The sequence below is a fragment of the Prunus persica genome, chromosome G2 (assembly GCF_000346465.2).
Source record: "Prunus persica cultivar Lovell chromosome G2, Prunus_persica_NCBIv2, whole genome shotgun sequence".
Lineage (NCBI taxonomy): Eukaryota > Viridiplantae > Streptophyta > Magnoliopsida > Rosales > Rosaceae > Prunus > Prunus persica.
The window spans coordinates 17,784,190-17,802,705 of NC_034010.1; the positions used below are offsets into that span (position 1 = coordinate 17,784,190).

The 18,516-nt window shown below is 32.9% G+C and overlaps 2 protein-coding genes across 3 annotated transcripts; both read left to right on the forward strand.

Moving 5' to 3' along the window:
* Positions 2,427 to 6,224, forward strand: LOC18784977 (uncharacterized protein At1g28695). The gene is made up of 3 exons (XM_007220314.2): positions 2,427 to 2,796; positions 2,910 to 3,305; positions 5,303 to 6,224. Exons 1-3 carry the CDS (start codon positions 2,632 to 2,634, stop codon positions 5,849 to 5,851), a joined length of 1,110 nt encoding a protein of 369 aa, XP_007220376.1. The 5' UTR covers positions 2,427 to 2,631; the 3' UTR covers positions 5,852 to 6,224.
* On the forward strand, positions 10,751 to 18,516 carry LOC18786922 (uncharacterized protein At1g28695). Of its 2 annotated transcripts, XM_007219024.2 has the most exons (3): positions 10,751 to 11,358; positions 11,437 to 11,841; positions 17,355 to 18,516. In XM_007219024.2, exons 1-3 carry the CDS (start codon positions 11,194 to 11,196, stop codon positions 17,871 to 17,873), a joined length of 1,089 nt encoding a protein of 362 aa, XP_007219086.2. In that variant the 5' UTR covers positions 10,751 to 11,193; the 3' UTR covers positions 17,874 to 18,516. The 2 variants fall into 2 exon arrangements, with proteins under 2 accessions (XP_007219086.2, XP_020412222.1); XM_020556633.1 differs by having other exon boundaries at positions 10,751 to 11,841.

Sequence of the window (18,516 nt, forward strand, 5' to 3'; positions counted from 1 at the left end):
AGTAAATAAACATCAAAACCAAACTAAACTGTTCAAATTGGTTTGATTTGTCCAGTTTGTACCGCTATATGGCCTATCCAATTGAAGTTCAATCACAAACTTAGCCAAATCCAACCCCGACAAATTGTAAACTGTGCAGTAGGAATTAATGAACTCACTCTTGTACTGCTTAGGCAGTACTAGGCCCTTGTACTAGTCCATTTCAAGACAAATAAATAGAGCTCTTGTATGGCCAAAAGATAAAAAAATAAGGGAATGTTCACTAGTTCATTAATTCCTAGTTCCTACCTGCGAGCTCCGGAATTTTTTTCTCATTTTGTTAAGCTCACTATATTAATTGCACGGTCTAATTTGAGAATTTTGGTGTTTTGATGTCATGGAAAAATAGTAGACGTTACTACGAGTATGCGGTAGTTTTCGGATAATTTTTTGGAGTTTGGAGATTATTTAATTAACCACAGATTATGTCATTGTTATTTGGTAATTAATTCAGCGGTGGGTGTGCTGTCATCCAATTATAATCTACATACAATTTAATATTCTGGGTTTGATGATCAGATTCAACTTCTCTGAACAACCCAAGAAAATCAACCTTATGAGCAAAAGTCAAACCGTCCAACTGAAGACGAAGGCTCAAAACGACGCCACGTCACACTTAAACCATCAGCCATTCACGTTAAAGGAAGATTGAGGACGTAACTTAAGTAGGACAGCAGTAAGGAAGTTCTTCTTCCCCCTCCTCCTGGTTTTCGTGACGGTGATGGCAAAAATCATGATGGCATTGATGTCACCTAAAAAAAGATCTCAACTCTCAAAAACACAAACATCATATACATGAATTGCATATTGCATTGATCTCAACTCTCAAAATTTTGATTTTTTATTATTATTTTATACGAGCGATATTGGAGAAAGGAAAATCGAACTTAAGACTTGAAGAGCATAAATAAATACTATTAACCACTTAAACGACAAGTCTGAAAAAACTTAATTTCTGTATGTACTGAAAAATTAAAGCTACATTTTTTTAACACGTTACTTTACTTGTCGCGTATATAAATTTCTTTACCAACAAAACCTCAATTTAGATTAAACTTGGGTTGTAGGTTGAACCATGTTAATCACGCATGCTCAATACTATGCCAAATCTTTGAATAAATAAATAAAGTTTAAGCAATTGGAATCTCTTTTGAGATGAATAAATTAAGTTTAAGCAACATTTCTCTCAACTTTATTAATTGATTTTAATATATGTAACAATATAATAAGTATATAGGCATTTTGGAATCTGCTAAGGAAATGGCTACCTGATATATTCTCTAACACATATGTACGGTAAAGCTTTTGATTAATTATTTTATGGATCTTTCAATTATATTATACGTCATCATTCGTAAGTGAGTTTCTCTCCAATGTTTTATAGATTTAACAAAAGAATAAGAAGAGGACAAATGTGAGTAGGTAGTAGGTTCATCATCTTATATGTATGATTGGAGGGACCCTTTATCTTGGCATTTTTTTTCCAAGTGGGAGACCAACCAAGTATCCAAAAAAATTAAATTAGTATAAGAACTTTCCTTAATTGTTTAGACACAAGTTACGCACTCACATATATATATATATATATATATATTTAGTGGTTCTTTTCAATCATTTGAGGTTTTATAGACTTTAATGTGACATGTTTATGATTCTGAATTCAAGTTATAGACGATAATTCTTTAGGAAAAGAAAAAGAAAAAGAGACTTTGATGGGAAATCAAACTAAAGCCCACTTAAGTGAGTAATTATAGAATAATGTAGCGTGGCAGTACGGCTACGTGATATAATTTGTCCACATGATATAATATAAGTGAATATTTATTGATACTATTTTTTAAAAATGGAAAAATATCAATCGTGTCGTCCACCCATATTATAACATGTATATAAGTTATACCACGTGGTCTATACTACCGTTTGTATTCTATAATTCTCATATATATTATTATAATGTAACATTTTTCACCTTCTTTTTTTTTTTATAAAAATAAAATAAAATAAAAATTTCAAACCCCATTTACCAAGCCCAAAACTAAAATACAAATTTCCTTATCAGTAAATATTTTTATCACTAATACCTAATTTTTTTAAAACTCAATTACGTATGGTACATCTAACCAAAAAGAAACATAAAAGAAAAATATTTATATCTTTTTTGTTTTGATGACAAAAAGTTTAGGGGTAGTCTACCCCATTTTAGGACTAGGGCGTACAAAGGTCTCTTTGAGGACTTACAAAGAAAATTTAAGCCCTTTTTCTCTCTTTTTACATATTACTCACCAAAAGAAAAATATGAACTTTATGGCCAATTAATCTCTCAAATCCTTTTTTGACCACCAAACATTAAAAAGCCCAAGCCAATAATTTACCCAAAAAAACACTATAAAGTCTTGAAAAGTTTGATGGCACCGAAGTCTTCAGGCGCATTACATGACTATTCTACCTAACCTACTCGTTCATCCTCCTCATTCTTCTCTCCTCAGAGGCTTTGAGCTCATCCAAATGCCCGAAAACATAGCACTCTAATTTTAGAACCCCAAAACCAAAAACCAACCACGCATATACACAAAACACAACGCGCACACACATATGGATAATCAACCAAAACACTCCTCTATTGGATCCAATCTTGCCTGTCTCTCCTTACTCTTGGCTTGTGCTGTTTATCTTTGTATATGGTCTTCTTCATCCTCCCTCATAAACCCTCTCTTTAGCTTTCAGAAACATGATGCCCAATGCCCGTCAAAGAACCCAGTAAGTTACATAAATGTTCTTAACCGTTTGAGGTACATAGCGATAGCCCTTGGCCGGCCTCTGCCTCAGTTTTCTAAATTGTTTTTTTTAATTTCTGTGTGTTTTTTTCACAGACCACCACTACATTTAATGTGGCTCCAGATGAGCTTTTGGCCACCCTAGACAAGGCCTCCATTGGCAACAAGACTGTGATCATTGCTGTTATAAACAAGGCCTACGCAGTCCAAGAGGTCAAGGCAGACACCACCATGCTTGACCTTTTCATCGAGAGTTTTTGGCAAGGGGAGGACACTAGGCATCTGCTTGATCATCTTGTGCTCGTGGCGGTTGATCAGACGGCCTACGATCGCTGCCAGTTTCTGAGGCTCAACTGCTACCGGCTGGAAACGGACAGTGTTGATTTTGGGGGAGAGAAGCTTTACATGTCTCAAGATTTCATCAAGATGATGTGGAGAAGAACTTGGTTTCTGTTGGAGGTTCTAAAACGCGGTTACAGCTTCATATTCACGGTAAACTTCTAATTTTTGTCTTCTTTAATCAAATATTTTAACCACCATGCTAAAGTGTCTGCTATAATGATGCATAAAACGAAAGGAAGTACTGATTAAAATGCTTCTGCTCTCGATGGACCCTAATTACCTTAAATTTGTCTTTTTTTATTATTTTCTCTTAAATATTTAGAAGTGAAAACAATTGACAATAGCCTTTTTTTTCTTTTTAATTCCATTTGGTTAAATTAGAATGGAGTACAAACAAATAGAAGCCTAGGACGCGAAAACTTTCATGCAGCGGAATACTGTCTTTGTATGTGCTATTTTTATGTCATCTTTATTTTAGAGCCACTCATTTAAAACTTTACGAGTTGTGGTAAATATTGTGAGAGAAAGTTGACAAAGAATTTTTGTATGCACTCGTAATTGAAGTTTTTGGTGGTGCAATTTCCAATTGTTAAGAACAAAATTCAGAACATGTTTTCAATTATTACTTGGCATGCCCCAAAAGAAGAAGGCATAGGCTTAGAAAATAGGGTGGCAGTTTGTGAAGATGGGATGGGTTGTGGCCCCCGTGGGTAGTCATACGACGGGTGGATGATGGTGGCGGTGGTGGAGAGAGATATTTAGGGGTTAATTATGTTTATAGATTGACTTTGTTTAGGAAACTGAGGGATAAAGACTATTTCAAAATAACGTAATTGATTGGCTCATCGAAATAAATAAATAAATGCTTGTTTATAGAAAAATAAAAAATAAAAAATAAAATCACGAAACTAGTCTCTGATGGTGCCACGTTGCTTTCAGCGCGGTATGTTGCTAAAAATCTGGGAAAGTCTTTCAGTGGAACAGCAACAGATGGCAGCGATATCGACCTCTCATCAATCACATGAAAATAGTGAAAGACAATTATGAAAAATACAGTCCACTCACCGTTGGTTACTTATTCTTACACTTTTTTTAAGAATTTTTTTTGAATTATTAGATTAAAATTCAACGATAAATGATCACAATTCTTTAAATTCCTGTGGTCCAAGAAATCGAGATTGATGAAAAACAATCTTCTTTTAATATTAAGTTATTTTTCTGGTCCGTTGTATATATTGAACATAGATATACATATATATATATTTATTGCCGACACTTTTTTTAGCCAAATATCTTATGATTTTTTTTCCATCTCTTTTTCTTCTGTTGTGATACTCATTTGGGAGGAGGAAAAAGGAATAAATCCCTCACCATGTCACTTTCCACGACAGAAGGAAAGTGAATACCTGGTTGGGAATTAAGCTGGTCGTTCAACTAATTCAATAAATTAGTCAAAATTCAATGAAAACATAGGCAAGTGGCGCGTAATTTACCACATAAAAATATATTTCGTGTTGTTTTATTAGAAACTACAGATGAAACGTAACTTTCAAAATTTGAGTTTCAATACACAAATTCTGGAGATTCAGCCTTGCAGGAATTTTATGGGTTGGAGAAGTCATCTTTGAGTGCCCTTCTTGTACGGCTCTTTAATTATTTTCTCGACCATGCAAATTAATCAAACGGCCCCAATGATGGAGCCGTGATTGACAATGACAATTCAACTTTTTTTTTCTTTGACAATCCTTTTTCCTTCTTTCCCCATCTCTTAAATATTCATATGTTTCTTGATTTCTTGCTCCTTCCTTTAGTCTTTGTGAGTATCTCTTGGGGGTAAGCATACAACCTGAACCTGATTCTTGTTGGGGGACAAAGACTCGTGCATCACATGCTTGAGTTGAGAAATATATTGGTTGACATATGATAGGTTACACACAAAGCTCAACAAGTCTTAAATTTGATTAGCATCGAATAACTATTTATGAACGTGTGTTTTTCATTCACAGTTTGACAATATAATATAACATATGTCAAGTATATTATATTATATATACGATAATTTTTTTCTTTTCAAATAAGTTAACGTATGTTATCATATTTTTAATATGAACGGTTCTAAACGAGAATGCCCCTTTTATTTGCAACAGGACACTGATGTTTTGTGGCTAAGGAATCCGTTCTCAAGACTAAGCCAGAACGAAACTGAGGATTTACAAATAAGCACAGATATGTTCTTTGGAGATCCATGGAACGAAACACTAATCAACACTGGCTTCTACCACATCAGATCGAACAACAAGACCATTGCACTGTTTGATAGATGGTACAACATGAAGGACAATGCCACGGGACAGAAAGAGCAGGATGTCCTATTAGACCTAATCCGAGGGGGCATCATTGGGCAGCTGGGGCTTAAGGTTAGGTTCTTGGACACCCTCTATTTCAGTGGCTTTTGCCAAGATAGCAAGGACTTTGGGGCAGTGACCACTGTCCATGCCAACTGTTGCCGGAGCATCGTGGCCAAGGTTAAGGACTTGAAGGCTGTCCTCCAGGACTGGAAGCAGTTCAAGAAGACCACGGCCCAGAAAACAACTGCCGGTCTAGCAACAGATGGTTTCCAATGGTCAGGCCACTGGGGATGCTGGAATTCATGGAAAGTTCCTAATGACACTGGGAAAGCAAATCATAAGGCATGAATGGTCTAAAGAGAAAGATTAATCATAAAAGAAACCAATAGTTTTTTTTTTTTTTTTATAGGTGTAAGGGTAAGTTCGTTGAATACATAAGCCTCCACACAAATAGTTCGTTGAGTACATCTTAGGTTATCGCTTCTTCTTTTCTCATTATTATCAAAATAAATTTATAGGTAATTTAAAAAGGGTATATTCGGAAACTGTAGTAAAAATTAAGGATTTAGAATGTCTTATAGGGGTCTTCTTAATTTTTCTTAGAGCATTGTTTTATTTTCCCCCATTTATTTTATGAAATTACATAAACCACATTCATCAATCACATTGTAAAGACTATCCATAATAAATAAAAGTGTGATTTGGGCTGTGGATTTAACAGATGCATTTTCAAATTATGGTATTGGCAAATTTATGGCTCATCTCCAGTGATGGTGTGCGAATATATAGTTGAGTTATTTGCACTAACATCCTTTGAGGTTTTCGACTTTTTCATAAAACTCCTTTGGAATTTACACAAATACCCCCTGAGGTTTTAAATTGTTTTCACAAAATTCTTTTTCATTGATTTTTCATCCAAAGATAGAAGATTTTATACAAAAAAATTATCCAAATGACAAAATTGGCCTTTGAAGGTAGATTGCTATACTTCATTTTATGCATGCACATGGGTGTGTTAGGGCTTCACAAATTGAAAACCTATTTTCATTTTATTTCTCATAATAAAATTATTAAATATGTTCTCTTTGCTTCGCAAATTATGCAACATTGACACTTACCCCATTGATACAAAGAAATGAAATCCCCCATATCATTTCTTTATCAGTATCATACTTTGAAAATGATTATAAATATTGTGCATCCAACTGAAGAATGTTTTCTTAAATATAATAGTATAGATGTTGGAGCAAGACATTTTCTCAGACCTTAGGCTTCCAAAATAATAACCTGAAAAATTAATGAATTTCTGGGGTGAGGGGCATTGTTAGTGTGTTGCTCAAGGATTCTGCAAAGATCAAGTAAGTAAACTAGTTGAATTGAACTTAAAGTGAAAATATCTAGAGCTCTAGAGCAAGAGATTTATAGTTTTAAGTGGTTAAAAGCAATTACTCCTGCACTCAGGCTGTGTTCGAATCTCCTCTCCCAGTAACGCTTGTATACAAAATAAAAAGCTAGAACCAGGAATTGCATACCTTAGTTTGTTCATGAGGTGCACTAGCTTCACATGCACATGCATCCCGGGCTTCTGAAATGAGAAAACCTCCCCTGATAGATTCGAAAAAGATATAACATCCTTTTCTGAGCTTGGACCTTCTAATACTTGTTCCTTGGGCCCGTAGGCAATATATAAACTTTTATGATAGGTTTCACTTGGGGCTCATGTTCCTCTAAGAATCCTTCACTTGTGTGGATCCCACCTCGGCCCATCTAAAACCAAGTCCGACTTTCTAGAGGTATTTTAATTTTTTCCCCTTTTAATACCAACATGCGTAAGACACTATTTTTACTAGTCTTACATTAACGGTAGCTTCTATAATGAGGAGTCCGACCTTTTTGAGGTATTTTAATCTTTTCCTTTTTAATACCAATGTGTGTATAACACTATTTTTTGTAGTCTTACATTAACGGGAGCTTCTACAATGAGGAGTTTAGAGTGAGAAGCTTATTTGAGAGATTCGATCCAACCATCAAACTATTTAAAATGTTTAAGTCCATTGATTTCCTTACATTTGTTAATGATGGGATTGAACCCTTTAAATAAACACCTCACTCTAAACTCCTCATTATAACTTTTTTGTACATTAACTTAACAAAGAATTGTTGGTTACCTTTTGGGAGGCCTAAAAGGTTAAAACTCTAGACTAAAAAACTACTGTGTGAGGTTTGGTTACAAGAGGTGAGTTTCTAATCTCCATTACGAATTTGAATAATTATTGATTTCTATTGAGAGGTGTTGAATTTCGTTGAGATAGTGACGTAACCACTAGAATTTGAAAATAAGTTAAATGTTATGATTATTTCTAAAGTAAATTTTCATATAGAAGTTTAGTTTATTTTAAATATGATAGTCATATTTGTTTGATGACCTTTTCTATTGAGAAGAGTAATAGTATACTAAATTCACACACATTATACGGATTCTACGATTTAAACCCAAGACTTTTTCTGAGAGAGTAATTGCTCCAAACTACTACATTAATAAATCCTTTACAAATATGATAATCATATTTAAAATATGATGATACGAGATAAAAGTTCTTTGTTTCATATTAATCCTAGAAAACATATCAAATGAAAAAAAAAAAAAATGCTAAACAAAGTGTAAACAATATAAGGTGGCCCATCAGCTGGACCATTTTGCCTTGCCTTGTGATTCATCTGAAATTGGTTTGTGGAGGGGTCATGCGTTTCTTACCAAACTAATTCATATATCTCACCTTGATACTAACAAATATTCAATCTCTTGGACTACAGGGGTTTAAGAAATTTGTGATCACTCACCGTTGGATGTAAATTCAACGATTCACTTACTCTTGCACTTATTTTGAAAAACTTTTTTGAACTATTGGATTAATATCCAACGGTGGGTGACCACAATCTCTTGAACTTCTGATCCAAGAGATCAAGACTGTAGAATAAGATTGGTTGATGATATTGTTGGAATTATTCTCTGGAAGGACAAATCTAACATAATTCGAGCCTTATAAAATTATTTTTTATAAATACGGAGACGGTTTTATTATGACTCCCGCTTTGTGTAGCCTCAAAGTTTGCTCCGACGGGTTTGTGCACCTGGCAAGATCCAATATTTCCAACTTGTCTGCTCTTAAGTCGTAAAGTCACCTGGCAACCCATCCTTGTACGTAATGTAAGTCAAATATATCAAATGGTAAAAACAAAAACAAAAATTGTTTACTCTCTCAATTATCCATACATATATATCAAATGTGAATCACATTATTATTAAGAAATATCTTTGTAATTACTTTCCCAAATTAGTGTAGGTCAATCCCATTAATATTGGATCACTGCTTCTAAGCCTTAACAATAGGATTGATAGAAGGCTATGTCTATATATATGTATTGTACTACTTTATACAAGCAGTATTAGAAGAGGGGGAATTGAACCTAGGACTTCAAGAGCGTAAGTAAATACTTTAAACTACTTAAACTACAAGCCTCATATGAGAAAATTTGATTTATGTATGTGCTGAAAAATTAAATCTACATTTTTTTAGCATGTGACTATACTTGTCGTATATAAATTTCTTTACCAAGAAAAACTAAATTTAGATTAAACTTGGGTTGTAGGTTGAATAAGTAAATAAATTTCTTTACCAACGAAAACTCAATTTAGATTAAACTTGGGTTGTAGGTTGAACCATGTTAATCACGCATGCTCAATAATATGCCAAATCTTTGAATAAATAAATAAATAAAGTGAGTAAATTAAGTTTACGCAATTGGAATCTCTTTTGAGATGAATAAATTAAGTTTAATAAGCAACATTTCTCTCAACTTTATCAATTGGTTTTAATTTTTTTTTTAAAATAAGTATATTCTCTAACATATATGTACAATAAAGCTTTTGATTCATTATTTTATTGATCTTTCAATTATATTATACGTCATCATTTGTAGTACAGTAATATGGTTATGTGGTATAATTTGTCCACATGTTAGGTCATTTCCAGTCATAAGTACTGACGGATCTACAGAGGCGTAAGGAGGTGCAGTTGCACCTCCCTTCGCCGGAAAAAACTTTGAAGGTGCCTGAAAATGCTCATTTGCTAATGCCCAGAACAACTATGGTTGCCATGCGATGTAAGCTCTATGAGGCGCCATCAAGGTTTATTCCTCTCGAAGAAGAAGACCCAACCCTGACTCAACTTTTATTTTCCTCTAAATTTTAAGCGAATGACATCAGATTAAGATGCGTGGGTTTTTTTTTAATGAACGATCTGTTTCCTGTAGTCTGGTTTCATATAATAAAGACACCACCATTTGGTTTGTAAAATCCCCTATTTTATCAAAACTCTACCTTATAATTTAATTCCATATAATCTCTACCATTTTCATTCACCCAATAGAATCACTGCACTTAGCCTCTATTTTAATGTTTGGAACCTTGCCACTACTGAAGTCATTTAATGAAATCACAATTTATGACCACAAAAAATATATATATATTTAATCAACGGTTATGAACGATTATAAACCAATTATTTTTTTAAATAAAAAAAATTTAAAAACATTTAAAAAGGTTATTAAAAATAAAAATAAAAACCTAACGGCTAACTAACGTCAATGCGCCTTTAATATTGGCTGTTGGATCTGCAATTACACGACATGTTTCATTCTTTTGTCCACGCGTGATACTTTCTCATCTTGGAAAGCACATGTGCTGGGCCCAAAAAAAATTTGGTTTAGGCCAAAACAGGGCTACATTTGGCCTAGTTGGAGGGCTAAATGGCCAAATGTGGGCCACTAACTTTGTCAAAAAAAAATTTAGCCCATAACTGGAGATGAGTTTTGCATTATTTTAGGGGTATATATGCCCTATGGCCCATGGCGGGAAATGGCCATAGAGTATAAGTGAATATTTATTTATACTATTTTCTAAAAGGGGGAAATATAAACATTTTTGTCCACCCATATTATAACACGTATACAAGTTATATCATATGATCTATATTATCGTTTGTATTCTATAATTTCTCATGTATATTACCATAATGCAACATAATTCACCTTTTAAAAAATTAAAAATTCAAACCCCATTTACCAAGCCCAGAACTAAAATACTCATATCTTTATCAATAAATATTTTTATCATTAATACCTAATTTTTCTTAAACTCAATTATGTATGGTATATCTAACCAAAAAGGAACAGAAAAGAAAAACATTTATATTTTTTATTTTTAATGACAAAAAGTTTAGGAGGAGGGGAGGTTATCTCATCCCAAGTTTAGGGCATACCAAGACCTCTTTGAGTACTTACAAAGGGAGTCTTAGCTCATTTCAAAAGAAAAACATGAACTTTATGACCAATTAATCTCTCAAGTCTTTTTTTTTTTTTTATTTCAAACCACCAAACACTGAAAAGCCCAAGCCAATAATTTACCCAAAAAAAACACTATAAAGCCTTGAAAAATTTGATGGCACCGAAGTCCCTGAGGCGCATTACATGACTATATTCTACCTATCATACTTGTTCATCCGCCTCATTCTTCTCTCCTCAGAGGCTTTGAGCACATCCAAATGCGCGAAAACCTAGCATTCTAATTTTAGAACCCCAAAACCAAAAACCAACCACGCATATATACAAAACACAACGCACACACTCAAATGGATAATCAACCAAAACACTCCTCTGTTGGATACAATCTTGCCTTTCTCTCCTTACTCTTGGCCAGTGTTGTTTTTCTTTGTATATGGTCTTCTTCATCCTCCGTCATAAACCCTCTCTTTAGCTTTCAGAAACATGACGCCCAATGCCCGTCAAAGAACCTAGTAAGTTACATAAATGCTCTTAACCGTCTGCCTCAGTTTTCTAAATTGGTTTTTTATTTTTGTGTGTTTTTTTCACAGAGCACCACGACCACCACTACATTTAATGTGGCTCCAGATGAGCTTCTGGCCACCCTAGACAAGACCTCGATTGGCAACAAGACTGTGATCATTGCTGTTGTAAACAAGGCCTACGCAGTCCAAGAGGTTAAGGCAGACACCACCATGCTTGACCTTTTCATCGAGAGCTTTTGGCAAGGGGAGGACACTAGGCATCTGCTTGATCATCTTGTGCTCGTGGCTGTTGATCAGACGGCCTACGATCGCTGCCAGTTTCTGAGGCTCAACTGCTACAAGCTGGAAACGGACGGTGTTGATTTTGGGGGAGAGAAGCTTTACATGTCCCAAGATTTCATCAAAATGATGTGGAGAAGAACTTGGTTTCTGTTGGAGGTTCTAAAGCGCGGTTACAACTTCATATTCACGGTAAACTTCAAGTTTTTGAGTTTTTATAAAACTTTTAAAAATAGCAAAAAACTCACGTAAAAATACTCAAATGCTCTCAAAACAAAAACCCACATCAATCTAAAAAGCAAAGCCTGCATCTCTGTTTTCAATTTGATTTCAAAAATAAAAACAGAGTTTTGACATATCATTGGAGGGATTTGAGTCTATTTAGGTGAGTATTTTGTTATTTTTATAAGTTTTTTTAAAAACTGACATTTATAAAAGTAAAAAATAAATTTTGACTATTTTTTATAAAAACTTCTAATTTTCGTCTTCTTTAATCAAATATTTTAACCACCACGCTAAAGTGTCGGCTATAGTGATACGTAAAACGAAAGGAAGCACTGATTAAAATGCTTCTACTCTCAATGGACCTTAATTACCCTTAAATTTGTCCCTTTTTTTTTCTTTTAAATATTTAGAAGTGAAAGCAATTGACAATAGTGTTTTTTTTTTTTCTTCTTCTTTTTAATTCCATTTAGTTAAATTAGAATGGAGTACAAAAACATTAAAGCCTAGGATGAGAAACTTTCATACATCGGAGATATGCCAATAGAAATGCATTATCATAAAGTACGCATAACGCTCTTTTTAATTTTTATATGTGCTATTTTTATATTATCTTTATTTCAGAACCACTCATTTAAAACTTTACAAGTTATGGTAAATATTGTGAGAGAAAGTTGGCAAAGAATTTTTGCATGCACACCTAATTGAAGTTTTTGGTGGTGCAATTTCCAATTGTTAAGAATAAAATTCAGAACATGTTTTCAGTGATGACCTTGCATGCCCCAAAAGACGAAGGCAAAACAATCTAGGCTTAGAAAAAAGGGTGGCAGTTTGTGAAGATGGGAAGGGTAGTCATAGGACGGGTGGATGATGGTAGGGGTGGCAATTTCGGACACGACCTGATACATGACTCAAAACCCGTACGAGAATTTAGCGAGTTCAACCAGCACGATAAAAAAACAGGTCAATTTCATGTCAACTCGTTCTGACCCGTTTAATAAACGGGTGGATTTCTGGTCAACCCGCTAACCCGCTATAATACCTCACGGGTAGTGTCAACCCGTGTACAACCCGCTAACCTGCTAAAAAATAAAAACAAATGGAGACTTCAACACACACACAAGGGGTTTCGAAACCCTACCATCCTCATTTCTCTCAAACATCTTATCCACCATGCTACAAACAACTTTGTGATTTATGGTATGCCTTTTGATATTTATAATGTTTCTTTTTGTTTTGTGTTTTCCTTTCTTTTCCGTCTCTCTTCTCCTCTTTTTTTTTTTCTTTTTTTTCCTTCTTTCTTCTTTCCTCTTTTTTTTTTCTTTTTTTTCCTTCTTTCTTCTTTCCTCTCTCTCTGTTTTTTTTTCTCTCTTTTCCTTTCCTCTTCTCTCCTTTTTTTTTCCTTTCTTTTCCTTCTCTTTAGTTTTCTCTCATCTCTCTTTTTTCTTTCTTTCTTTCCTTCAATCTTCTCTCCTCTCTCTCTCTCTCTCTCTCTCTCTCTCTCTTTTTTTTCTTTTTTTTCCTTCTCTCTTCTCTCTTCTCTCTATCTTTTTTTTATTTTTTTTCCTTATATTTTCCCTACTCTCTCTGTTTTGTTTAATTTAAATTTTTTCGGTTGTGAGTTTTGTAACATGCATGTTATTATTTATGAACCCATTACACGACTCGAACCCCGCACGATAAAAGACCGCCTAAACCCGACACGACACGTTTATTAAATGGGTTGAGTTCGGTTGAGCATTCTTGACACGTTTATTATCCCGACACGACACTACCTATTGTCAGCCCTAGATGATGGTGGTGGTATGGAGATAGATATTTAGATGTTAATTATGTTTATAGATTGACTAGTTTAGGAACTTGAGGGATAAAGACTATTTAAAAATAACGTGATTGATTGGCTGATCGAAATAAATAAACAAAGGCTGCATGTTTATAGAAAAATAAAAAAACAAAAAATAAGTTCATGAAACTAGTCTCTGATTAAAAAAATTAAATAAGAAAAATTACCTTCTTATTTCAAAAAGTTTTTTTTTAAAAAAAAGAGAACGGTTTCTTTTTTTCACAACAAAAATTATGTCACTTCCATGATAACAAATTTATAGTCATTTCGCGAAAAGATAAGCTGTAGTTTTTATTTTTCAGGTATTTAAATGTTAAGATAAGCAAACAAAAAAACGTAACAGTAAAAGATAAATCTATATATATAAAGCAAAAGACAAGAATGGTAAAACATTCAAAATGCCAGAAAATGCCTTTGGTTAATGAAAATATTAAGAATTGAAATTATTAATTAAATGATGATAATATGATAAATTTACATTTTTTTATATTAAAAAAATTAAAATTAAAAACAAAATCAAATAATAGGTCCTACTTTTATGGAACATAACTATCCATGTTATCTTTTCTTAATTCTAAAAATAAAATAAAATAAAATAAAATAAACCAATTGGCACATGCGTGAGTATGTGCTAAGAGGCTAGTATCAATAATACCAATATCCATTGAAAATAAAAAATAAAATTTTAAAATAGAAAGTGATAGCTATAGAATATTTTATTAGCAACAACAGATTCATAGTAATTTTCACAATAGTTAATTAAAAAACATTTGTTTACAAAACTAGTTGTTATATATTAAAAAAATAAACTAGTTTATTAAGAACGTCTGTTTTCTCTAGGAAAAAAAAAAATGACATTAAAAAAAAAAAAAAAAAAACCACTAAACTTTAGAGTAAAAAGGTGGTAAGAAAAGGTGACATTTTTTTTTTCTTCTCTAAAGTAACCTTTTTTATTATTTGATTTTTTAACAAGGTGGTGAGAAGTTTTAAAAAAACTACTCTTGTAAAAAAGTCAATATATTTATAGTAAATTTAGGTTTTAGTCACAAAAAAACTTAGTTTTTTTGTGTGATGCATTAAGGTTTTAGCCACACAAAAATTACTATTTTCCAAAGTCTCCCTATATTTAATAAGGGTAAATTTGGAAGACAAAACTTAGTTTGTGTGATGCATTAATGACATTGTTTGAAGTGTAAAGAAAGTTACACATGTCAAGAAGAGAAAAGAGAAGGTTATTAACATTCCCCTTTAAATAAACAAGCTTCTTTTAAAATTAAGTTATTTTTTAAGTCCGTTGACATTTTTTATTTATTTTTTGTGAAAAGATTCATATTTTAAAATTGAAATTGTGGGAGACTTTGTAATTTTAGTGATAAAGTACCTAAACCAAATTCATGATGAGAGTTCGACTCTTCTTCTTCTATTTTTTAGGTCATATATAGTCATGGGCCTCAATTATTCATAAAAACAAATAGGGTTAATGACTGAAATGGTCCTCTATTATTGCTCTAGTATCATTTTGGTCCACCAACTAAAATTTTCATTTGAATCGTCCTTCAACTTTTTATTTGGTATCAAAACGGTCATACCACTGAAGTCTGTCAATTTTATTGTTAAATTGAGGGGTAAAAATGTCTCTATGAATTAAAATAGTAATATATAATTAAAAATTAAAGGAAACTATTATAAAACTTAAAAAATTTTAAAAAATTGAATTGCACAAGCCTCATGCCTTTTTTTTTCCCATGAGATTGACCTAAACAATTAATATAAAAAATTCTCTATTGTTTAAATTAATTTTAAAAAATAAAATCACATAAATATAAAAATAAAATCCACCAACATAGCCTTTTTTTTTTCCTGACATGGACTCAAAAAGTAATAATATTTTCTCTATTGTTTAAATTAATTAAAAATTTTAAAATCAGATAAATATAAAAAAATTTAAAATAATTGTATATGGACGGTTTTACCCCTTAATTTAACAATAAAATTGACAGACTTTGACGGTAGGATCATCTTGATACAAAATAAAAAGTTGAAGGATAGTTCAAATGAAAATTTTAGTTGATAGACCAAAATGATACTACAGCAATCACTGGAGGACCATTTCAGTCATTAACTCAAAACAAATAAGTACGAAAATTTGATTTCCCATCTCAACTAAGACATTTCTTTTTTTAATTTAAATAATGTTCTTCCATATAAGTTTTTTGTTTCTTTTTATTCACCTGAAAGACAAAATACAGAAGTAATATTTAGAACATACATATATATATATATATATATTGGGAAATATATATAGGGTGATTCCTTAAATAATTTTATTTGAGGAACGCCCTTTAAGGTTCCATACAATTTTTTTTTTTCCAAATGATCCAAACCATATATTTTTTAGGTATTCATTCATAGATCATCTTTACAAAAAAATTAGATAAATCAGAAACTGTTTTGACATCCAATTGTGTCATACAAAATCAATAAACACGGTGCTTCAAGAAAGTACTAAAATTTCAATAACTCAATTGAGTGGTCAAATGATATCAGATTCAAGTGATTTTTTGTAGAGATGATCCTTCATCTATAAAATAGATGGTTTGAATTAGTAAAATACAATCCGGAGTGGGCTCTACAAAGCGTATCCCTCGATGAAAACTATATATATATATTCTATTGCCGACACTTTTTTAACTAAATATCTTATGATTTGTTTTTCATATTTCTTTTTTTTGTTGTGTACTCTTTTGGGAGGAGGAAAAAGAAATAAATCCCTCACCATGTCACTCTCCATGACAAAAAAGAAAGTGAACCCCTGATTGGGCATTAAGCTGATAGTTCAATAAATTAGTCAAAATTCAATGAAAATTGGTAGGTGTGCGTAATTTACCACATAACAATAATAGATCCTGTGTTGTTTATTAAAAACTACAGATGAAACATAGGATGTCAAATTTCGTAAAATGGTCAATGTATAACTTTCAAAATTTGAGTTCAATACACAAATTCTGGAGATTAAGTCTTGCAGGAATTTTATGGGTTGGAGAAGTCATCTTTGAGTGCCCTTCTTGTACGGCTCTTTAAGAATTTTCTCGACTATGCAAAATAATCAAACGGCCCCAATGATGGAGCCGTGATTGACAATGACAATTCAACTTTTTTTTTTCTTTGACAATTAAGAGTATCGGACCCCTTTTTCCTTCTTTTCCTATATCTTAAATGTTCATATGTTTCTTGATTTCTTGCTCCTTCCTTTAGTCTTTGTGAGTATCTCTTGGGGTAAGCATACAACCTGAACCTGATTCTTGTTGGGGGGACAAAGACTCGTGCATCACATGCACGAGTTGAGAATATGTCAATATGTCATCGTCCACTGCCTTGTGAATACGGATATTGGTTGACATATGATAGGTTACACACAAAGCTCAACAGGTCTTAAATTTGATTAGCATCGAATCTATGATAGATTACAAATTATTTCTGGGCGTGTGTTTCAACTCTGAGTTTGACAACATAATATAACATATGCCTAGTATATTGTATTACATATACGATAATTTTTTCTTTTCAAATAATTTGACGTATGTTATCATATTTTCAATATGTACCATTCTAAACGAGAATGCACATTTTATTGTTACAGGACACTGATGTTTTGTGGCTAAGGAACCCGTTCTCAAGACTAAGTAAGAGCGAAACTGAGGATTTACAGATAAGCACAGATAGGTTCTTTGGAGATCCATGGAACATAAAACATCCAATCAACACTGGCTTCTACCACATCAGATCGAACAACAAGACCATTGCACTGTTTGATAGATGGTACACCATGAAGGACAATGCCACGGGACAGAAAGAGCAGGATGTCCTATTAGACCTAATCCGAGGGGGCATCATTGGGCAGCTGGGACTTAAGGTTAGGTTCTTGGACACCCTATATTTCAGTGGCTTTTGCCAAGATAGCAAGGACTTTGGGGCAGTGACCACTGTCCATGCCAACTGTTGTCGGAGCATCGGGGCCAAGGTTAAGGACTTGAAGGCTGTCCTCCAGGACTGGAAGCAGTTCAAGAAGACCACGACCCAGAAAACAACTGCAGGTCTAGCAGCAAATGGTTTCCGATGGTCAGGCCACTGGGGGTGCAGGAATTCATGGAAATCCTAATAACAATGGGAAAGCAACTCATAAGGCATGAATGGTCTTAAGAGAAAGATTAATCATATAAGAAACAAATAGTTTTTTTTTTTTCTTTCTAGGTGTAAGGTAAGTTCTCTACCACTATAAGCCTCCACACAAATAATTCGTTGAATACATCTTAGGTTATCGCTTCTTCTTTTCTCATTATTATCAAAATAAATTTATATGTAATTTAAAAAGGTTGAATTCGGAAACTGTAGTATAAATTAAGGATTTAGAATGTCTTATATGGGTCTTCTCAATTTTTCTTAGAGTATTGTTTTATTTTCCCTTGGGGCTTGTCCAAAATAGGTCCCTACAATTTCTATTTCTTAGACATATACCTATCATTCTATAAATTAATGTGTAAACCCTAATTTCAAACTTAAATGACCAGTAGGATACAAGAGGTCATAGTATTCCTATGTTTTTACATCGTTGTCATCAAACTTCATATTTTATTTATAATTTATTTCAAGCATTTCATTAACTGCCTTAATTGTAATTAAAACTCCCTATTAATAGCATATCAATCACCCCATTTCTTTTGATTGTCATTCCCTCTAACATATCACCCTCTAAAATTGCAAACAAAAAAAAATTATGTAAATTACATATCCAATAATGTACA

Excerpts from the sequence above, each read along its gene's own strand:
- LOC18786922 (XM_020556633.1), top strand. The coding sequence starts at position 11,194 with ATGGATAATCAACCAAAACACTCCTCTGTTGGATACAATCTTGCCTTT. Across the intron at positions 11,842-17,354 it reads GTTACAACTTCATATTCACG|GACACTGATGTTTTGTGGCT; the intron begins GTAAACTTCAAG and ends TTATTGTTACAG.
- LOC18784977 (XM_007220314.2), top strand. The coding sequence starts at position 2,632 with ATGGATAATCAACCAAAACACTCCTCTATTGGATCCAATCTTGCCTGT. Across the intron at positions 2,797-2,909 it reads AATGCCCGTCAAAGAACCCA|ACCACCACTACATTTAATGT; the intron begins GTAAGTTACATA and ends TTTTTTTCACAG. Across the intron at positions 3,306-5,302 it reads GTTACAGCTTCATATTCACG|GACACTGATGTTTTGTGGCT; the intron begins GTAAACTTCTAA and ends TATTTGCAACAG.